The sequence below is a fragment of the Pyrgilauda ruficollis genome, unplaced genomic scaffold (assembly GCF_017590135.1).
Source record: "Pyrgilauda ruficollis isolate IOZ18807 unplaced genomic scaffold, ASM1759013v1 scaffold6, whole genome shotgun sequence".
Taxonomy (NCBI): domain Eukaryota; kingdom Metazoa; phylum Chordata; class Aves; order Passeriformes; family Passeridae; genus Pyrgilauda; species Pyrgilauda ruficollis.
In genome coordinates this window covers 18,327,092-18,348,952 of record NW_024527710.1, presented here as the reverse complement: position 1 = coordinate 18,348,952, position 21,861 = coordinate 18,327,092, and the positions used below count along the sequence as shown (strand labels likewise).

Below are 21,861 nucleotides of genomic sequence, written 5' to 3'. Positions count from 1 at the left end.
GGCGCGACGCCATGCTGGGGCCGCGGCCTCCGCGGTGAGTGAGAGCGGGTCGGGCCTAAAGCTCCAGCGTTACTGGAATTAAAAAGCTTTAAAGCCCTAAAAATGCCTGGGAATAGATGATAAATTGTAGTACAGAACCAGTTATAACACAGCATTAATTATATTAACGAATGGGAAAAGTTCCTTTAGTATAAATGGATCACATCCCTTAAAATACTTAGTAATACATAATAAGTTGTAATATATAATAAACTATATACTGTAATCATAAATTATATTTGATAAATTACATCAGTGGCAAATTTTCTTCATTATAAATGGTTTATATCCCTTAAAACAAAGGGTAGCATTGAATGAATTATAATATGTAATAAATTATAGTCTATAATAAATCATAATAAATCAATGGCAAAAATCCTTTATTCTAAATGGTTTATATGTTTAAATTAATGGGTAACAGGTAATGAATTGTAGTATATAATAAATTATATTCTATATAAATTACATTCTCTAATAAATTACATTCTCTAATAAATTACAAGGCATAAGAAGTTATGACAAATAAATAGTCAAAAGCCCCATTTATAAATGGTGCAAATCCTTTACAATAATTAGTAATGTGTAATTAATTATTATACACAATAAATTATAATAAACGGCTGCACTTCTCTCTTATAAATGATTAAAATCCTTTGAAATAATTATGAATATGTAATAAATTATAATATATAATCAATTATCATCAACAAATGGCTGCAATCCCACAATCTTGTATTTTGAATGGTTTACATCCCTTAAAATCATTGGTAATACATAATAAATTATAATATGTAACAAATTACATTCTATAATATGTCATAATATATAATAGTTTATGATAAATAAATTGTTACAAATATTTTATTTATTAGATTATTATATTGATTATCAAGTGGTTTAGATCCCTTAAAGTAATTGGCAATATATAATCAATTTCAAGAATCCTTTATTCTAATTGGTTAAAATCCTTCAAAATAATTGGTAACAAATAGTAAATTATATAAGAAATGGTAAAAATCCTTTATTATAAACTGTTTACATTCTTTAAGATATTTGGTAGCATATCATCAATTATATAATAAACTATAAGAATCCTGTATTATAAATGGTTAAATTCCTTTAAAATAATCAGTAATAAATAATAAGTTATTATAGATAAGAAATGGTAAAAATCCTGTCTTATAAATGGTTGAAATCCTTTAAAATAACTCGTATTGTGTAATAAATGGCAAAAGAAATAGTAGAATCCTTTCTTGTAAGAAGGTGAAATCCCTTAAAATAATTGGGAATATTTAATCCATTATAAGAGTCCTTTATTATAAATGGTTAAAAATTGTTAAAATCCTTTAAAAAATTGGTAATTATAAGTAATATATAAGTAATTAAGTAACATATAAGTAATAAGTAATATATAAGTAATTATTAAAAATAAGTTGTATTATATAATACAACTTATAAGTAATTACTTACAAGTAATACAAGTAATTACTTATAAGTAATATAAGTAATAATAAGTAATATATAACTAATATATAACTAATATATAATTAATATGTGAGTAATTATAAGCAATTATTAAAAATAAGTTGTATTATATAAGAAATTGTAAAATTCCTTTCTCATAAATGGTTCACATCCTTTGAAATATTAGGTAATATATAATCTATTATAATATTGAAGAAATGGTAAAAATCCTTTATTAGAAATGGTTTAAGTCCTTTATAACCTAATATAAAATATAAATATAATATATATATAATAAATACAGCAATATATATATAAATAGAAGTGATAAAACGATAGCTGGTAATATTTGACATTTATATTTATAAATACTGCGATGTGGGGGTTGCAGGGCGTGGCCGGGAGCCAGCAAAGCCCCGAGTTCCCGGAGAACTTCCACGGCTTCCTCGGCCTCCCTGGGAAAAGCCCCCCGGAGCGGGGCCGGAGCGGGCAGCCAGGGGGCTCTGCAGGTGAGGGGGGCAGGGAGAGCCCAAACCCCCGGGGAACCCTGGAGTGGTCGGGGTGGGAAAGGTGGGAAAAGTGGGGAAAGCCCAAAATCCGTCTGTAGGAAGAACCAGGGAGCCCTGGAATGGTCAGGTTGGGAAAAGTGGGAAGGCCTGGAATGGTTGGGTTGTGAAAAGTGGGAAGAGCCCCAAATCCACCTGTAGGAAGGATCTCAGAAACCCTGGAGTGGTCGTGTTGGGAAAGGTGGGAAAAGTGGGGAAAGCCCAAAATCCATCTGTGGGAAGGATCTCAGAAACCCTGGAATGGTCATGTTGGGAAAGGTGGGAAAAGTGGGGAAGACCCAAAATCAATCTGTGGGAAGGATCTCAGAAACCCTGGAGTGGTCGTGTTGGGAAAGGTGGGAAAAGTGGGGAAAGCCCAAAATCCGTCTGTAGGAAGAACCAGGGAGCCCTGGAATGGTCAGGTTGGGAAAAGTGGGAAGGCCTGGAATGGTTGGGTTGGAAAAAATGGGAAGAGCCCAAAATCCATCTGTATCAGAAACCCTGGAATGAGCATGTTGGGAAAAGTGGGAAAAGTGGGGAAGACCCAAAATCCGTCTGTAGGAAGGATCTCAGAAACCCTGGAGTGGTCATGTTGGGAAAAGTGGGAAAAGTGGGGAAGACCCAAAAGCCGTCTGTGAGAAGGATCTCAGAAACCCTGGAATGGTCATGTTGGGAAAGGTGGGAAAAGTGGGGAAAGCCCAAAATCCATCTGTGGGAAGGATCTCAGAAACCCTGGAGTGGTCGTGTTGGGAAAGGTGGGAAAAGTGGGGAAAGCCCAAAATCCATCTGTGGGAAGGATCTCAGCAACCCTGGAGTGGTCATTTTGGGAAAGGTGGGAAAAGTGGGGAAAGCCCAAAATCCGTCTGTGGGAAGGATCTCAGAAACCCTGGAGTGGTCATGTTGGGAAAGGTGGGAAAAGCCCAAAATCTGTCTGTAGGAAGAACCAGAGAACCCTGGAACGGTAAGGTTGGGAAAAGTGGGAAGAGCCCCAAATCCACCTGTAGGAAGAATCATGGACCTTGGAATGGTTGGGTTGGGAAAAGTGGGAGGAGCACAAAATCCACCTGTGGAAAGCCTGGGATGGTTGGGTTGGGACACCTCTGCAAAAAGTGGGAAGAGCCCCAAATCCACCTGCAGGAAGGATCATGGAAACCCTGGAATGGTTGGGTTGGGAGAGGTGGGAAGGCCTGGAATGGTTGGGTTGGGAATGGTAGCAGGGCCTGGAATGGTTGTGTTGGAAAGGTGGGAAAAGTGGGAAAAACCCAAAGTCAGTCTGTAGGAAGAACCAAAAAGCCCTGGAACTGTTGGGTTGGGAAAGGTGGGAAAAGTGGGAAAAACCCAGCGTCAGTCTGTAGGAAGAAAAAAAGCCCTGGGATGGTTGGGTTGGGAAAGGTGGGAGGGCCTGGAATGGTTGGGTTGGAAAGGTGGGAAGGCCTGGAATGGTTGGGTTGGGAGAGGTGGGAAGGCCTGCAATGATTGGGTTGGAAAGGTGGGAAGGCCTGGAATGGTGGGTTGGGAAAGGTGGGAAGGCCTGCAATGATTGGGTTGGAAAGGGGGGAAGGCCTGGAATGGTTGGGTTGGAAAGGGGGGAAGGCCTGGAATGGTTGGGTTGGAAAGGGGGGAAGGCCTGGAATGGTTGGGTTGGAAAGGGGGGAAGGCCTGGAATGGTTGGGTTGGAAAGGGGGGAAGGCCTGGAATGGTTGGGTTGGAAAGGGGGGAAGGCCTGGAATGGTTGGGTTGGAAAGGGGGGAAGGCCTGGAATGGTTGGGTTGGAAAGGGGGGAAGGCCTGGAATGGTTGGGTTGGAAAGGGGGGAAGGCCTGGAATGGTTGGGTTGGAAAGGGGGGAAGGCCTGGAATGGTTGGGTTGGAAAGGGGGGAAGGCCTGGAATGGTTGGGTTGGAAAGGTGGGAAGGCCTGGAATGGTTGGGTTGCCCCTCCAAGCCCATCCCTTCCAGGGCAGGCAGCTCCCACCATGCCAGCGTGCTCCAGGCTGGCCTTGGACACCTGCAGGGATGGGGCAGCCCGTGACAATAATGCACATTTCTAATCTGAGACTTGAAGCTCCTGTCTTCACCCAGAATCCAGAATCTCCCCCCAGGGAATCACTGAAGCACCTCAGCGACCTTCCTGCAGCGAAATGTTCCAACCTGCCATTACAGACATGTGATTGCTCACCTGGCTAATTACTGCTCTGTTAATTGAGTGGATGGAGCAGAATCAGTAACTCACCCTTGGAGCTGGTTATGGAATACATGAGCTGGGGAAGGCACGGGGAGGAGCAGGGTGGCTGTGACAGGGACAGGAGTGTGGCTTTCCCAAAGAATCCCAAAAACTGGGGCTGGTCCTGCAGGAAAGCAGGAATGCAAACCCCTTCCAGGTGCCTTCCCTATTGGCTGGGAGCACAGGGAAATGATCCTGATTATTTCAATTTTTCTCCAGGTTTTTGATGAGGAAGGGAAGAATGTGACACCACTTCCCCTCTTCCAGCCAGACCCAAATGCTGCCAGGCAAGAAAAGTTTTATTTAAAAAAAAAAATAAAGCATTATAAGTATTTTTTAAAAAGTAAAGTAGGTATTTTTAATTATTTTATCTGTTTTAGTGATATTTAGTAAGTGCAATCTCTTATGCAAAATTATAAAATATCAAATTAAAATATTAAAAATATCAGTTCAACAATCAAAATATGTTTAACATAACAAAAATTCTCTGCTTTAATAATATTTAAGCAAGTTACCTCTGTGTGGTTATGTGCATCCAAAAATGCTCTTAAACAAAATATTTGGAGTTAAAACTCCTAAATTATGTTTTGCTGCACTTTCAATTCCAAACATCCAGCGCAGAGGGAAAAAACAAAGTCAAAGACTTTGGGCTGACAAACTCAATTAAGTCCTGCAGAGAAAGGAAATAATTATTGGTGTTTTAAATGAAAACCCTTGAGCCACAGCAGGATCAAACTGCAAGGAATGACTGTAATTATTTACAATTTATAATTCCAACTGCAAACACTGATTTCTGAGATGCAGATTGCTTTTTCTGCTGTGTTTCCCAGGCTGTTCCAAAGGACAATCCCAGGAGCAAATATACATAAAAAATACTTAAAAATACAAAGTACCTCCAGAAGGTGAGCACTTTTTTTAGTTTTTTGAGACAATTTCTGCTTGTTTCTCATCCCTGAAGGACACATGGCAGCAGCATATCAACAACCAAGCCCACCTTAGATGAGACAGAACCTCAACAAGACCCAGCTCTGAGCTTCTCTGGTAAAGAACTCCCCCAATAAACAGACATTTCGCATCTAAAATTCTATATTCTGGGATCTGTTTGGTTTCCAGAAGGAATGTTTCTGTCCATTTGGAGCAGCAAAGGGTTTTTTTCCCCTGCAGCTGTGCAGGAGGAGGGGGAGGCAGCCCTGACAGAGGCAGAGCTGGAGCAGAGGGTGGAGATTTTCCTGTCCGAGACCGACACGCTCTGGATGCTGGACCTGCCCACTGCCCTGCTGTCCACCGAGGCAGAGGAGGCCCAGAGGCTGCTGTGAGTCACAAATATTACTGCAGACTCTGGCTTTCTGCAAGTATTCCGATGGATTTGATATGTGTGGGGTTAAAATGATATCCTTTGTGAAACTTTTTACATTTTCACAAGAAAATAAACATGTTTTTCACAGCTGGCACCCTTTTCTCTGAGTGCCAGACCTCCATTTCTTACAGCTCCCTGTTCTGGGTGCAATCCTTCCTCCCTTCCACTGAAAAACGATGGCAGCTTAGGAAAATCCAGGGGTGGAGCAGGGTGACCATTTGATTTTCACAAAAGCAGCAAGACATTCCAAACTGCTGCACTGATTCTTGTGGGTAGCTTCTAATTATTTATTAATTAAGAAGAGTTAAAGGTAGCAGGCAGGTCCCCTTGGTCCTCCCTGGGCTGCCAGGGCTTTGGTGGGAATGCTGAAACACAAAAGGAGAGGTTTCCCTTCTGTCTCCTGGTGCTCTGCCTTTCACTCCCAGGTATGAGAACTCCGAGCTCTGAATTCCCCAAAGTTCAGGGGCAGCTGGAGGAGGGAATTTTGCTTTTTTTGGGCTCTGTTCTCCACTGGCCATCCCTGTTTTAGAACAGCATCACAAAGATCAGGACGAGCTGCTGAATAATACAAAGGCTGAAATTTCATCCAGCAATCCAAAAAGCAGGACACTGAAGACATGGAGAAGCCTGTCCTGATCAGCTCCTTATTAAAGACACTGAGAATTCCAGGCAGAACTTCCCAGGGACTCACCAGGCAGTGTTTCCTTTGTTTCCCAGGGAGAGGAATAAGATTTATACAGAGATTTGCGAGGCTAAAATTGGCAGTGAGTACTTTGAAGAAAAAATCGTGCAAACCATCTCTGGAGCTGCCAAAACCAAGGAGGTGCAATGTGAGACCATCACCGTGGCAGAGAAAGGTAACCTGGCCAGGGGACTGACAAAAGGCATTTTTTACTTCCATCTCTGAGCAGATGTGCCCTCAATTTCCACTTCCAGAGCTTTAAGTTCAGGCAGGACAGTGTGGGTTGTGCTGGCCTTCTCTGCCCCTCCTAAATCTTGAATTTAATGCTGGAACAGTGAATCCATTGCAATAAAATTGTTATTAACACTCCCAGATAATGTTGTTTTTGTGTGTAAGAGGCCAAAAAATTTACAGGGAATGCTGTTCCAAACACTTTTCCTTTGTGTTAGTGTATGTAAAATGAGGGAATAAACCCCAAAAGTAGATAATAATCTGTTTTGAAAAGCTATTTACCACTTTTTGCAGCATCAGCAGGGCTCATTCCAGCCCCTGAGCACATCAAGGCAAGTTTTGGGTGGGAGCTGACTCTGCTCAAGGGGAGCTACACCCCAAAAAACCCTGATGGACCCGCAGCAGTCACACAACAGGAGGAGCTTTGAAGTTATTTTATCTGCTTTAATGATTGCTGTTAAGCACAGGCAACCTTTTCTGTAAATTTGTAAAAGATTAAATGAAAGATATCAGTTTAAATACCAAGAGCTTTGGAAGCAGAGCTGGGGTGTGGGAAGCTCCCTTCAATAACATACAAAAAGAAGAGCCCTGTGTGACAGGGAATTCATTCCCAGGGACAGTGGTGACTCCCTGGGAATTGGACAGTTCACTGGATGCCTCAGGAACAGAACCTGCAGAGACAGAAGAGCCCAAATCCCCAGCAGAGAAAAGCAGCAAATCTCCCACAGCTGAAGGGCAGGGTCAGCCTGAGGCTGTCCCTTCTGCCACAGGTAACATTTCCCATTTCCCCTGTTCTCATCCTCCTAAACCAGGCACATCCCTGGGATTTGTGGGGAAAACTTCCTGAAAAACACTGCCTGGACTCCTGCAAGAGAGTTTGCTGAAGAACCTTGGGCAGGGCTGCACTTCTCTGCACACTGCCATCAGAAATCAGCTTAAATAAAGATAAATACTCAGGGACAAGGGTTGCTGGTACTCACTTTAAAAAGTAGAAGCAAAACACCATTTGTGAAAAATTCCAGAAGCATCTGAAAAAGATGAGAAAATTAAAATAAGAAAAGATGATAAGATGATAAAATTATAAGAAAAGAAAATTATAGGAAGAAAAAATCCTCAGTAAAAGTATTTTTTTAAATTCTCTGTTTTTTGCAGATGGAAGAAAAATTCTTATCCCTTGATCTTTCTGTGTGAAGTTTTATCATGTTCATTTCTATCCCAATTATCTCTTATCATGCAGTATGGGCCTGTTGGGCTCCAGGATCCTCGTGGATCCTTTCCAGCTTGGAATATCCCAGGATTCTGTAATTCAGCTTTCTCCATCACCATTGCAGAGAGTGCTGCTCCTGCCAGGAGCCCCGAGGAGCAGGAATGCCACTCAGGAGCAATCTTAACTTCAGCAAAGCTGCAGCAGGATCTGGTTGTCATGGAGAGGATTCTCATGGAGAACATTTTCCAACCCAAACTCGCAGTTTATCGGCAGATTCCTGTCCTCATAGGTTTGTTCCTTGCTCAGTATCCTCTTTCCAGCCAGAAATTCCTCATTTTCCACAGAAATTCCTCACTTTTGCCTGGGTAGCCAAACCCACCTGCAGCAGACCTGGCTCACTCCAGCCCAATCCAGCTGTCTGCTTTATCCCCAGCCAAGTTTAGTCACAGTTTTAGAAGTTAGGATGTCTTAATTCCTCAAATCTTCACTTATTTTCCTGGTTGGTTTTTTTTTTCCCCCTGCAAAATATTTGCTGAAAGGGCTCCAGCCCAATCCAGCTGTCTGCTTTATCCCCAGCCAAGTTTAGTCACAGTTTTAGAAGTTAGGATGTCTTAATCCCTCAAATCTTCCCTTATTTTCCTGGTTGTTTTTTTTTTTTTCCCCTGCAAAATATTTGCTGAAAGGGCAAAGTTTTCTTCTGGTGTGAATAATTGGAGTAACATATAACTTATAATAATATAGGTTATAGATAATATAATAATTGGAGTAACATATAACTTATAATAATATAGGATATTATATATATATCTAATTATATATATATAAATATATATCTAATTATACCTATAATTAAGTGAAATGTTTCCACTCAGATTCTACATCTGTGCATTTTAGAACCCGTTGTTACCTCAGCCACAGAGGTGGAAGAAGATGAAAAGGAGGAGGATGAGGAGAAGCAGGAGGCAGCAGCAGAGCCAGATGCAGGCCCAGCAGAAGGGGCAGGCCCCAGGCTGGAGCAGCTGTGGTCATACAGGTGTGATTTAACCAGGGGTCGCAGCGTGAGCAGCATGGCTTGGAACAAAGTGAACCCTGTGAGTCCACAAACCCTGCCTGAGCTGGCCACAAGCAGCTGGGGCTGGCAGTAAACTCCTGATCCTGGGCTGCATCTCCAAGTGGATCCAGTCCCTCACTCTTGCTGCTTTAATCTATAGGCTTTCCCTACACAGCACAGCTTTAATTGGGCCAGAATTTCATTAATTGCTCCAGTTTACCCTGAGCACCAATGTTCATAGACGTTGGTCTGTTCCAAAATTGAAATTTAACCCCTGCTGCTAAACTTTGTTATCATTGATGGGATTTATTTGTGGTAGTTGAGACACCACGTCTTTGTCTCTAACAGGAACCTCCCAAAAAAGCAGAATTCCTCCAAATTTAAGGGTAAGATGCACAATAACAGCACAGAAGGCAAAGCTTCCCAAGTCTGGTCATGTAAAGCTCTGTTTTCCTACCAGAACTCACTTATTAAACAAAAATAATTAATGGAAGAGAGGTAAAAGCAGCTGAGGATGAGAAACAGAAACCCAGTGAGGGGAAAAAAGAGAGAAAATAAAGACCATTTCATGCTTTTAGTGCACCAGATGTCCAGATATTAAAAAGTTGGACACATTTAGAGACTTCAGTCTTAGAATGCAGGGCAAACAGTCAGCTGCTTTTAAAGTGTGAGTTCCACAAACTACTTGTTGAGTGCAAGAAAAGAAAAATTACTGAAGCTGAAGGCTAAAGGTTGCTGTTTTTTTCTTCTGCCTATGAAAGGGAATGAAAGGGGATTCACTGGATTGTGGAAAGCTAAAAGCCAGGAGTTTGAGGTGCTCTCTGAAGCTCCTTTTACAGCTAAGCCCGAGAGGGAAAATTAGAAGTACTCCACTAAATAATGCACATTAAAATATGATTACAGAACAATGTATCTCCTGCACAGGACAGAAGCTTTGTTATTCCAGGCACAAAGGTGCCTTTGGAAATGTCCTGCTGAGCTGCAGGTGGAACTGAGGCGTTGCTGTTGCTCTGTGCTTGCAGGATCTCTTGGCAGTTGGTTACAGGGAATTTGTTTCTCGGGATCAGAAGAAAGGCCTGGCTTGCTGTTGGTCACTGAAGAACCCCATGGTAACGAGTCCTTTTGTTTGCTTTTCCTGCAATCTGCTTTTCTCTGGACAATTTCTGCTGTATTTCCCTTTTAGCTACAATTATTTACTCTAGCTTCTCACAACACTGTCAGTAAAAGAGGAGATTTCATAGATGTAGCATTTACACCTCTGCAGATCCATCCGAAAAGGGATCCTTTTAAAACTAGACATTAAAAAAAATAATTTGGAAATCTCAGTTACAAAGTGTCCCAAAATAAAAAAATTCTGATTGCCATAAATGACAACATTTCAGTTTGATTTCTGCTACAAACTTCTCTTGGCTAAAACTGCATCAGACTAACTTAAACCAGGCAGAGGCAAATCTTAGATGCGTCTTTGCCACACCAAATACTCTCATGATTCCCTGCTGTCACCATGGATATTTTTATGTGTTTGGTTTGGAGCAGCCTCACCTAACTTATTTTCCAGTGTCATATCTTTATCTTTTCCCTAATTTTATCAGCTGTAGCAAGAAACACATGGTGTCAGTCAGAATTTCTGGTCCCTGTGGCCGCCATCACTCGAGCTGCCCAGCGCTAAGAAAAGAGAGGTAGCTAAAAACCCAGCTCAGAAGGTGTCTGTGCTCTCTCCTGGCAGTGGCCAGAGCGCATTTTCCGCTGCGAGCACGGCGTCACTGCTGTGGATTTTTCCCTGGCCAGCCCCAACCTGCTGGCAGTGGGGACGGCCGACGGCCGCGTGGCCGTCTACGACGTGCGGAGCCGCGGGGACGCCGCGCTGCTGGACAGCAGGTCAGCCTGGGCTGCTCCTCCTCCCCGCTCAGGGAGTGCCAGTCCCTCACCCTCTGAGGAGCTGCAGCTCTTTACCTCATAAATTATCAATTTATGATTCATATTCTGTGTGCTGACGGGGATATTCCAGCCCTGGGTAATAAATGGTGTGCTTACGGCACACCAAGGGTGGCTTTTGGTGCTTGCTCTCTGATCCCTCTTGTCAAAAATGGAGAGAACATCAATAAAAGTGAGGGGTGAGCAGGAATTGAGAAGAAAATAGAGAGGGGATGGGTGGTGATGAGGGAAGCCCTAAGGCCAGCTCCCCAGGTCTCTCCTACAAGGTGCAGACTGATTTCATGGTGCCCTGAAACTGATTACCAAACATGATTAATAAGGAAACATTCTCCTGGACAAAACAACCAATGTTCAGACCATTTTTTAAAAAGAAAAGCTAAATATCTCTGTTGTAAGACTTAATGCTCATTACAAAGTGTAAGCTTAATTGTTTTTCAAACGTGTTGTCTTGTCTTTGCTCATCTATGATTTACCACGAGTATTTTTTTGTCCCAGTGCATCCCTAAATAAACACAAAGGTCCTGTGTGGCAGCTGAGGTGGGTGGAACAGGACAGAGGTGCAACAGCAGGTGACAAAGAAGAGAGGCTGATGTGTATCTCAGGAGATGGGCGAATGACCCAGTGGTTCATTCAGCAAAGGCTGGATTGCTCTGGTGAGCCCCTGAAACTGCTCCCCCTGACTCCAGCTGGCATTCTTTACACCAGTTATCCCACAAACTGGGCATCCCAGAGCAGCACGAGTTCCTCACTCCTGTTTGACAAAACCTCCCGCTCTTTGCACAGATGTGATGCAAATCAAGCGAACAGAAAGTGGGAAGAAAAAAGTACCAGCTGAGAGAGAAAGGAAAAGTGAAGGTCCCATATCACAACAGGCAGCTGGAATGTGCTTCGACTTCCATCCAGAGGTAGGCTCAGAAAGCCCATCCTGCCTCAAGTATTAGCCAGGAAAACTCTGCAGCAGAGGTGGGATGCTCAGCTGGAGCTGCTTTAATGGGAGCTGGCCAGGGACTTGGCACTGCTATTTGAAGCATATTAATTTTTAAATAAATTCCTTTTTAGCTACTAAGGTTTACCCCAAATGGGTGAAATAAGCCCTGTCCTCCTGATGCCTAGGGAGGCTGCCTGGAACAGAGGCTGGGCAATGTTAGAGGATAAAGCAGGGATTTATTAAAGGCCTCAAAGGATACACCTGGGCAGTGCAAGAGCCTGGCCATGGCTCCACCCAAGATGGACCCTGAGTCACAAGTTCTCACACTTTTATAAAGCCACTTTTTTAACCCCAATCTGGAAATGGACCACGCTTTTTTGGTCCGTTTCCATATTGGGGTTCATTGCCCAATTCCAGCCCCAGGTGATGCAGTCCCACCCTCCCAGGTTGCTCTCCTCCATTCCCTGCTGTTTGCACTTTTTGGGCTGAAGCTGCAGCGGTGTCCTTGGTTCTGGGCTGGAAAAGGATTGTTCTGTGTGCCTGAGCTCTGAGGAGAGCTTGCTAACATTTATATGAAGTGCAGAGTTGTACACCAATGCAGTGCAGAGTCTGGGAAATATGAAAGCTCAAACTTCAGGCATCACTCCCAGCCACGTTACTGACATTTCCTTGGGCAAGCCTCAGGGCCATTTCCCTCTGCGTGATGGCCCAGGCTGGGAGAATTTGTCCAACACCTCCCACATCCAGGACTCAGCTGAGCTTCTCTTCATTCAGCTGAGTCCTTCCTCCACAGAGCACTCAAAGAATTAATGCATTTTCCACGTGGACTGCTGAAAATCCAAGATTTTCAGGAGTCAAACCCCAGCACGTTGTGCATTGGTGGAGAACACACCCAGCAAATGTGCAACGTTGTGGTTCCACTTTCCCCACCACTCACAGGAACTCCTCCTTGGCTCTCAACTCCTCCAGCCCTGGATCATTTCTGCAGGAGTGATAAATTCATCCAACCTAGGCTACTTTTCCCTTTCTTTCAGGATACTGATATTTTTCTTGCTGGAACAGAAGAGGGCCACATCTACTGCTGCTCTTGCTCAGGCAAGGAGCAGATTCTGGGCACATACAGAGGCCATAAGGTGAGTGGCACTGTAAACAAGGACAGCAGGAACTGCTCAACTCAAAAATGTAATCTTTGCTTATATTTTATCTGCAACAAAAGATACCTAAACATCTTTTCTTATATTAGGAGTGAATTCCCATAGCATAAAGCATCATGGTCTTACAGGATTACTTTCTGTGCTGTCAGGTTTTTTTCAAGTAATTTATTAAAACTGGTACTATAAATTGTTTTAAAGCTTTAGCTCTGGCTTTATTTTAAGACAGCAATCAGAAATCTGATTGTCCGGTAGAGTTAAATAGTCTTACCTGTGGGAGGAAGGCTGGGTAGCTCTAGAAGAGATCCTGTAGCTCTGCAGCAACACCAAGTTCTGGTTTGTTTCTCTCCAAACAGGGCCCTGTGTACAAAGTTGCCTGGAATCCCTCCAGCACAGACATGTTCCTCAGCTGCTCTGCAGACTGGAGCATCCTTTTGTGGCACAGGGATTCCCACACCCCCCTTTTAACCTTCACTTCTGTCACAGCTTTTGTTCACGACATCAAGTGGGCTCCAAAATCAGCCCTCATCTTCGCAGCAGTGAATGAGAAGAGGGTGGAGATTTGGGATCTGAGTGTCAGCATGTGAGTAATGACTCTTCTCAAGGAAGAGTCTGAAATTTGATTGTCACACATTGTTACCTCATCAGTGTTTTTATCAGATCATTATTGCCCAAACCGTTGCATTTTGAAATATTTGTTGTGTAAAAGCAGATGGTGGTTACCAGAGATATGGGGTGAGAAGAGAAGGAGCTGGATGCCTCCTGGAGCTGATAAAGTGTAGAAGTGCCCTTTCTCTGCAGAAATTGTGGCAGAGTTAGAAGGAAAAATAACAAAATTGAGCTACTTTGGTAAAGATTGGATGGTCTGAAGTTGAGATGACTCAGTTACCTGTGACCTTGTCCAGCTGCTCTGGGTTTTGTGTTACTGGCATGTGTGAAGCCCTGGTGGATCCAGAGCCCTGCCACATCCTGCAAATTATTCTTCTATAAAAAAATATTAACCACCACTCTCCAGCTTAGGACAGATTTTAGTCAAGTAAGATATCTTAGTTAACAGCAGCTGGGATTTTTCTGCAGGCAGAGCCCAAACCAAGCACTGCCTCACTTCCCAATTTCTGAGATAACCTAGAACACAGAAGGTGAAATGTGCAGCCCTTCAGCTGACAAATGCATGGTACCCATTAACTCTTGGGTTGCAGCTTCGACCCCGTGCTCTCCTGTGCTGCCAGCCCTGAAGGGAACCTCAGCTCCCTGCTGTTTGCCAGGAACGCCGAGTGCCTGCTCCTGGGGGACAGCTGTGGCCAGGTGGGCGTGTGGCAGCTGCACAGCCTGCCTGTCCCCAGCACCGACCAGGTATGGCTGTGCTCACAGGGCCTGGGCTCATTCCCCAGCTGGGAAACACCCAGCTAGGCAATATTGCAATAGCTGGGATCACAATTCCAGCACTGGGTTAAATGGTGGTGGTTCCTGCTCTCCTGCTGCCACACCACTGGAAATTAATTTCCTTTACAAACAAGATAAATGTTTGCGTGCTGCCAAATAGGACAGCACAAATGCAACCCAACCTGGCCTGCCAAAAAGTGCTATTTTCCAGCATTAACAGAATTCCACAGAACAATCAGCTCTTTTTGCTCTTGTTTTCCAGGTTGGCTCCTTGTATGACATTGTTGCTCCTGCTGGAGCTGTTTAGCAGTAGCTGCTATCCCTTCTCCTTCAGGAAACACTTGTTGTAGTGTGAACATAAACTGGTTATCTTTCTTAGTCAATAAAGTTTCTCTTTGAAGCCACACTGCTTAGAAACTTTTTTTGAAAGGCCTCGATTTCCTCCTGCAAGTCCCCTCATTGCACCACCAGTGCTCATGCATGGGTGGCCTTCTCTGGAATCCTGATCATGGAAAGGTCTCCATAGTGTTTTCTCCTCGGGCCTTTATCCCTTTCTGCTTTTCCCCCAAAGTCTTTCCTCCTTGGGTTGAAAGCAAGCAGTGTTTGGCTGCCTAGGCTGGCTTTTTCGGGGGGCAGAGCAGAAGAAACAGAAAAAAATACCCAGCTGGAGGATTTCCAGGCACTTCCTACCCACAGGAAACAGGGAGCATCTCCAGAGGAGTGATTAAGCACAAGTTGTAGCCCTGCTGCCAAGCACATTACGTATGGAAAGTTGTATTTTATAGATCCAGAACATGCAGCCTCTCTCATTATCCTGACAATAAACACCCAGCACTCAAACACATCACTGAATTAAGGATCATTTGTGCTGCATTAACATCCACTTCCTTCTGTGTGCTGCACACCTGACAGGGGACATGCAAACTTCCCCCTGACATAAAATTCATCTTGGTGTGTTTCAAGGAAAGACACTCGTTAAGGTGAATCATTTGTTAATCATTATTATAAATCTGACCAAAATACACCCTGTATTTTCCATTCATGCCCATGACTGTTTGCTTACTGCTAAAAAACAAGCTTTCTGTAACACATCATAACCCACCCTGCACACAGTGAAAATCAATTACCTGGAACTTTATGGTGCTGGAAAATCCTTGTGGTGCTAGGAAGGGCTGAAGATCTCTGAAGTTCCTCATGTATTTTGTCCTTAAACATGGAATTTCTGACCGTATAACTCAGAAATTTCCTCCTAGAGGCATTTTATTGCAAGGATTTTTTATAGAAACGTAAATACACTGAAGCCAACATTAGGAACCAGTAACTCAGAACCAAGCTCTGCTCCCACAGCAGAGACTCAGCTCCAGGTGCTGCAGGATCATGTCCTGTCTCTTGGCACACTGGGAATCCTGGCTGGGATACCAACATTTGGTACAAACCTCTCTGGAGTGGATTTTCTCAGCAGTGCTTGGCACTGGCAGAGTTTCCCCACAAGCATCCACAGTTAGCAGTGACCAGGGTGGGGAATGAAGAGGTGCACGATACAGACATCATGGGGTAGAGTTCATTCCATTTTTCTTTGGGATCACCAACACAAAGGGATCCCAGTCAGGACTGGGCTCAGGCTGTGTGGGGAACACAGACACCACACCGACTGGGGGCAAATCACATCACAAACACCCTTTTGTTCTGGCAGAACACACACTAACTGCATCCACCTAAGCCATACCCCATAAACGGTCACACCTCAGGTGTTCCCAGTAAAGCAGCTATGCAGACTTCAGAAATCTTTCATACCTGACTGAGATCCCAAAGCACTTCAAACATGACCAGAAACAAGCAGTTTATTTGTTTTTAGCAAACACTGCCACCCTCAGAGCGAGCTGTTACCCAGTGGAGTGGACAGACCGTCAGTATAAATGGGAAGGCTCCAGCAGAATTCCCCACTTCATCCCTTCTGCCCTGCCCACACCCAGCTGGGAAGCACCACGTTGGCAGCATGAGGGGCACGCTGCTGGCACTGGGCTGCCTTGCTCTCCTGCTCCTGGCACGGGAAGGGAAAGGGGAAGGGAACAAGGTGAGGCTCTGCGGGAGAGACTTCATCAGAGCCGTGGTGTTCACCTGCGGCGGCTCGCGCTGGAGAAGGCACCGCGACCTGCGGGGTGAGTACAGCCACGGCACCCCGGCCTGCCCCGCCGGCTGCACCCGCATCCCGGGGATCCCAGAGGATCCCAGGGCACTGGCAGGCAGCACACCCCCTGCTCCCCTCAATCCCTGCAGCTCCAACCCCCCAGCACGGGCTGTGCTCGTGTTCCCTCTCCTCGCAGCTTGTTTGGCTCAGATTCCTGGGCTGTTTTGCTAAAGAAAAATAATTCAAGACCAAGATTTTCCAAGCTCTCCTGAGGAACAGGATCCAAGGCAAGGCTATCACTGAAAATCTCTCTGCTATCTCATTTCAGTGACAAGTTTTGCTGAAGTCAGTGCAAGTGTCTTGCTGTGGTCCTCACTTTCCCCAGTAGAAACCAGAAACCTTATAAAACTTTGTCATTAAAGCATGTTGAATATCTGCTCTCACATGCTTTTGTGTATATTTATACTTACTAGCATATTTCTTGATACTCAGAAGATTTGGATTTGATAGTCAGAAAATTCAACCATTACATGCACAGCCAGAAATCTGTACTCTGGTTAAAATAAATAGGGAACAATAAAATAACAGAGGCAGATGACAGCAACAGAGGCTTTCTGCACTTCCTACATCTGCATTTTTGGAAAATTCTCTTGTAGCAGCAGCTTTAAACAAATACAAAAGTGGTAGCATGGGCAACTCCCTCCCCAAAATCTGTTGAAGAGCCTTGCTTTTAAAAATTGAGAACTGCTACACCTTTACAGACTGCACAAGGCCCAGCTGTACTGAGGTGCTTCAACTGCAGCTGGACTGGCATTTCTGTGGAACTCCCAGAACTCTGGGGTAGCTGATGCCTTAATGCAACACCTGCAATTCAGCAACCCACCAGATCCAGCTGAACGTGCTGGGCAAGAGCCTCTGACACATCAAATCAGTTTTTCCTGGAGAAGGAAATACACAGTGTAAGCCTCAAGGCACCACAGGACTCTTCAACATAAATCCCTGAACTCCTCAGTTTTACCACATTGATCACAAACTGCTCCTCACAGTGAGGAGTCCAAGATGGGTGCCCATATCAGAGGGCAACACTCAGCTCTCTGGCTGTAGCTTGGTCTGTCTTTCTAGTAAAGATAAAAAGCATGAATTACTCATCTTTCCATGACTTTTAACTTTTAGCTTCTCATTTTCCTGTGACAGAGAGTGAAAACCCCCAGCACCTCCCGCACGAGGGTAATGCTGACTTCTCACCACACCCAGAGCCAAGGCTGGGGATCCACAGAGAAGAACCCCAGGACGTCAAACCTGAGCAAGACTTGCAAAACACCAGCAAAGTACCTGTGCTCAACAAGCGTGAGGCAGCCACGCTGCTCGCCACATCCTGCTGCAACGTGGGCTGCAGCAGGACAGAGATCAGCTCCCTGTGCTAAACGCAGCAGCTCGGTGCCACAGCTGCCAGGGATTAAAATAATCATGACATAAACCACAATCCTTTCAGTTGTGTTCTTTAATTGTAGCTTTTGGGTGTTAAATGTCACAGCGCACACCAGCAAGTGGCTTCAGGTTGTCTGCATTTCACAGTGTTTACAGTGGGTTAAACTTTTAGTCATGAGCACATGAAGTATTTCTTCCCAACTAACTACTGTTCTGGTTTCAGCTTTGCACCTAAAATGTAATAAAATAAGCAGCTTGTGATAGGTTTGTTCTCTGACTCAGGAATACCTAACAGCAGGTTTCAGCTGGGAAATAGGGGCAGCAAAAAGTCTGGTTTCAGATTCAGAGCAAGGTGAGCCAGACCCCACTTTGGTGGGAAATGGCTGCACCAAGAGAGACTTAGGACCATCAGTACCAGCCCCAAAAGTGGGCAGGCAAAACCCATGGTTTATTCCCTAATCCAAATACTTCTGGAGGAGAACAGGGAAAACATTACTTCCAGGCAATATTCTGAAAATATTTCCCCTACAGAGCAAGTTCTGAAAGCAGCAATCAGCTGCCAAACTATGTCATAGTAAGCCACTTCCCAGAGAAAACTCTGGGAAAGACCCTTATTCCACTCACCCAAAGGCTCACATTTCAAAGCAGGTGAGAGTACCTCGGTCCTTCACAGATATTTTCAACAACAGAGCCGGGAAGAGTTAGGCTGAATATTAATTTCTCTGCTGTTAAACTCAACTACCTCCCTATTCAAAATACACACCATAGACATTTGTCACGGCAAACAGCGAGGTGTTCTTGAACACATAGGAGGAAAACGTGTCACTCTCGGGGTCCCAGAGGCACCTGCTGCTGATCTGCAGGCTCTGCCCGCCCAGCTGCCCAATGTGTGCCACCACCACGATCTTGTACCTGGGCACCACCAGCGCTTTGACCCGCGCCTTAACGACCTGCGGAGAAAAACAGATTCAGTCCACACGTGTTCAAACACGGGGATGGATTTACAGCAGGGCAGGGAGGAATGGTATTGAATTGACAAGAGGGCAGGGATGGATGGGGTATTGGGAATTAGGAGTTGTTCCCTGGCAGGGTGGGCAGGCCCTGGCACAGGAATTCCCAGAGCAGCTGTGGCTGCCCCTGGATCCCTGGCAGTGCCCAAGGCCAGGCTGGACACTGGGGCTGGAGCAGCCTGGGACAGTGGGAGGTGTCCCTGAGGCTGGATGAGCTTTAAGGTCTCTCTAACCCAAACCAGCCTGTAAATCCATTAACTAACTCGTATGTGTCTGCATCCTCCTCCGAGCAACCCCTGCCGGCACCCCGCCAGCCGCCTCCAGCCTTTATCTTACACTTTTTATCGGCATTTTAGGGGGATATTTGGGGCAGCCCATAGAGGCACGAGGACAAGTGCCCCGTCCCCGTCCCACCTCGGCGATGTCCTTGGCCGCCGCCCGGCACGGCCCCGGCTCGTAGCGCCGCTCCCTCAGGGCGCTCCCCACCACATCCCTCAGGATCTCCTCCACCGCCGCCACCGGGAAGCGCCTGGCAGGCCCTGCGAGGCAAAGCTCGAGTTTATGAAGGAAAAATCGCAGTGCTGGAGGGCTTTAGAGAAGCAATGGACACCCACCCGAGCCGGGCTCGGCGGGGGATTCACCGCCCTCCATTGCCCGCAGCTGCGTGAGGGGAGGCGGCGCCGGCAGCGGGGCCCGCCCGCCGCATTCCCGTTGCCCGCCTCCACCCACCGTGTTCCCGGCCTCCATCCCTCCGTATTCCCGGCCTCCGTTCCTCCGTATTCCCGTTCCCCGCCTCCATCCCTCCGCATTCCTGTTCCCCACCTCGTCCCCTCACGTTCCCGGCCCCCGCCATTCCCACCCTCACGGCTGTGAGTTCTGCGGCTCCCCCGCCTCCCCATAGTTTCCACCGGTCTCTGCGTGTCCCCGTGGTTTCCACATATTCCTACAGTCCCTGGTGTCCCCACAGCTCCGTGTGTCCCTACAGTCCCCACGGGTTCCCATGATTCCCGCATGTCCCCATGTTTTCCACAGGTCTCCGGGTTCCTTTACAGTCCCCGGAGGTTCCCATGGCTCCCACATATCCCTACAGCTTCCACAGGTCCCTCTGTGTCCCTACAGCTTCCACAGGTCCCCATGGCTTCTCCAGGTCCTTCTGTGTCCCTACACCTTCCACAGGTCCCCATGGCTTCTCCAGGTCCTTCTGTGTCCCTACAGCTTCCACAGGTCCCCATGGCTTCTCCAGGTCCTTCTGTGTCCCTACAGCTTCCACAGGTCCCCATGGCTTCTCCAGGTCCTTCTGTGTCCCTACACCTTCCACAGGTCCCCATGGCTTCTCCAGGTCCTTCTGTGTCCCTACACCTTCCACAGGTCCCCATGGCTTCTCCAGGTCCTTCTGTGTCCCTACACCTTCCACAGGTCCCTGCATGGTCCCATAACTTCCACATATCCCCACAGCTCCCACATGTCCCCACGTAAACCTAAAGATTCCGCGTGGCCCCCATGGCCTCCAAATGTCCCCACACGTCCCCACAGCTCCTTTATGTTCTCCAGGCTCCTGAGGGGCCCTGTGACCTCCTCAGGTCCCCATGGCCCCCATGGGTTCCCACAGCCTCCCCAAATGTCCCTGTGGCCCCCTATGGCACCCATGGGTCCCTATAGCCCGCACAGATTCCCGTGATCCCTGTGGATCCTCACAGACCCCCATGTCCCCACAGCCCTGGAGTGTCCCCATGGCCTCTACAGGTCCCCCAACTCCACATCCCTCATGTCCCACAGCCCTGGAGTGTCCCCATGGCCCCCACAGGCCCCCCAACCCTGCATCCCTCATGTCCCACAGCCCTGGAGTGTCCCCATGGCCCCCACAGGCCCCCCAACCCTGCATCCCTCATGTCCCACAGCCCTGGAGTGTCCCCATGGCCCCCACAGGCCCCCCAACCCCGCATCCCTCATGTCCCACAGCCCTGGAGTGTCCCCATGGCCCCCACAGGCCCCCCAACCCTGCATCCCTCATGTCCCACAGCCCTGGAGTGTCCCCATGGCCTCCACAGGTCCCCCAATCCCGCATCCCTCATGTCCCCACAGCCCCATTCCCTCAGGCTCCATCCCTCCCCACAGTCCCTGTGGATCCTCATGTGTCCCCACATGCCATCCTCAACCTGTCCCCATGCTGGGACACTGCACGTAACTCCAGCAGCAATGATGGGTTTTGGGACAGGGACCCTTTTTTGGGCCAGCCTTCAATCCCTCTGCCCACTCCTCTGGGTGCTCCTGCACATGGAAGCAAAACTGGCTCAAAAAAAGAAATGTTTTACATTTTTTTTGTTTATTTTCAAGGAAAAAAAATAATAATCACATTTAAATTGCAACTCAGTTGGGTATTTCATGTGGTTCTTATGTATAGAATGAATAAACTTTGTTCTGACGTGGGGATTTCTTTGTCACAACGCTCTGCATGGTAAATAATTGCATATTTGAGAGTCGGTGAAATTGGTGACGGGGAGGATGGAGGAGAGACATTTATAAAAAACAGTATTTACAAAAATGATATCCACATAGTCGTACTCTAATCTATAAGGCAAGTAACATTTAAAATATGTTGTTTCATGATTATCTTCAACAAGTCAATACAACACATTCATATTACCAGTGGTCAAATACAAAGCTTCGCTGCAGTAGTCCCTGTGCAACAAACCTGTACGTCTTTTATAGGTTGTTTTTTTTTTTTCTTTTTTCTCTGAGAACAGTAGGAAAGCAGCAAAGTTTTCATCACAGACTAAGCAGTACCTAGGCCATCGTAGACTAAAGGTATAATATATCTCATTGCACGTTTAGGCAGAAAAGGCCAGCCATTCATTAACTTATTTAACTTAAATCTTAAAAATAGACCTGTGTATCTTCATCCACAAATATTTATAAACATTTTGTACACGAGGGAGTTCATTAAGTGGTCCAGGGTGATACCTGGGGATATCTGATTCACTGCAGGGGTGTCACAGTGGGGTTGTGCCACATCCTGGGCTCTCCTCCCACCAGCCCTGGGAGCGTCCTGGCATATCCCAACTCAAATCCTGGCTCAAACCATGCCACATCTCCATTTGTTT

At 46.0% G+C, this 21,861-nt stretch overlaps 3 protein-coding genes across 4 annotated transcripts; 2 read left to right on the top strand and 1 right to left on the bottom strand.

Annotated features, from left to right (window-relative positions):
• The first annotated feature begins 7 nt into the window (after positions 1-7).
• On the top strand, positions 8-14,586 carry DNAI4 (dynein axonemal intermediate chain 4). Its single transcript, XM_041483293.1, has 17 exons — positions 8-34; positions 1,895-2,012; positions 4,489-4,556; positions 5,228-5,310; positions 5,434-5,581; positions 6,344-6,483; positions 7,154-7,309; positions 7,871-8,035; positions 8,641-8,837; positions 9,820-9,906; positions 10,524-10,675; positions 11,228-11,385; positions 11,516-11,637; positions 12,695-12,793; positions 13,168-13,394; positions 14,011-14,164; positions 14,457-14,586. The coding sequence occupies exons 1-17, from the start codon at positions 12-14 to the stop codon at positions 14,499-14,501; spliced, it is 2,142 nt and encodes a 713-aa protein (XP_041339227.1). The 5' UTR covers positions 8-11; the 3' UTR covers positions 14,502-14,586.
• Positions 14,587-16,190: 1,604 nt separating this feature from the next.
• INSL5 (insulin like 5) lies at positions 16,191-17,746 on the top strand. The gene is made up of 2 exons (XM_041483294.1): positions 16,191-16,353; positions 17,517-17,746. Exons 1-2 carry the CDS (start codon positions 16,191-16,193, stop codon positions 17,744-17,746), a joined length of 393 nt encoding a protein of 130 aa, XP_041339228.1.
• A 102-nt stretch (positions 17,747-17,848) lies between these two features.
• On the bottom strand, positions 17,849-19,421 carry DYNLT5 (dynein light chain Tctex-type family member 5). Of its 2 annotated transcripts, none has more exons than XM_041483352.1 (4): positions 19,375-19,421; positions 19,175-19,299; positions 18,663-18,700; positions 17,849-17,981 (listed from the first exon to the last, which is right to left on the bottom strand). In XM_041483352.1, exons 1-4 carry the CDS (start codon positions 19,409-19,411, stop codon positions 17,876-17,878), a joined length of 306 nt encoding a protein of 101 aa, XP_041339286.1. In that variant the 5' UTR covers positions 19,412-19,421; the 3' UTR covers positions 17,849-17,875. The 2 variants fall into 2 exon arrangements, with proteins under 2 accessions (XP_041339286.1, XP_041339285.1); XM_041483351.1 differs by having other exon boundaries at positions 17,884-17,981; positions 18,514-18,700.
• Positions 19,422-21,861: the final 2,440 nt, after the last annotated feature.

Bases quoted from the DNA above. Each gene is read 5' to 3' on its own strand.
- DNAI4 (XM_041483293.1), top strand. From the start codon at position 12: ATGCTGGGGCCGCGGCCTCCGCG. The intron at 8,838-9,819 runs GTGAGTCCACAA...CTGTGCTTGCAG, and splicing joins CTTGGAACAAAGTGAACCCT to GATCTCTTGGCAGTTGGTTA. The intron at 9,907-10,523 runs GTAACGAGTCCT...CTCTCCTGGCAG, and splicing joins GGTCACTGAAGAACCCCATG to TGGCCAGAGCGCATTTTCCG.
- INSL5 (XM_041483294.1), top strand. From the start codon at position 16,191: ATGAGGGGCACGCTGCTGGCACTGGGCTGCCTTGCTCTCCTGCTCCTG. The intron at 16,354-17,516 runs GTGAGTACAGCC...TTCCTGTGACAG, and splicing joins AAGGCACCGCGACCTGCGGG to AGAGTGAAAACCCCCAGCAC.
- DYNLT5 (XM_041483351.1), bottom strand. From the start codon at position 19,411: ATGGAGGGCGGTGAATCCCCCGCCGAGCCCGGCTCGG. The intron at 19,300-19,374 runs GTGGGTGTCCAT...TTTGCCTCGCAG, and splicing joins CCCCGCCGAGCCCGGCTCGG to GGCCTGCCAGGCGCTTCCCG. The intron at 17,982-18,513 runs GTGTGTATTTTG...ATTACATTTTAG, and splicing joins TGCCGTGACAAATGTCTATG to GTGCAAAGCTGAAACCAGAA.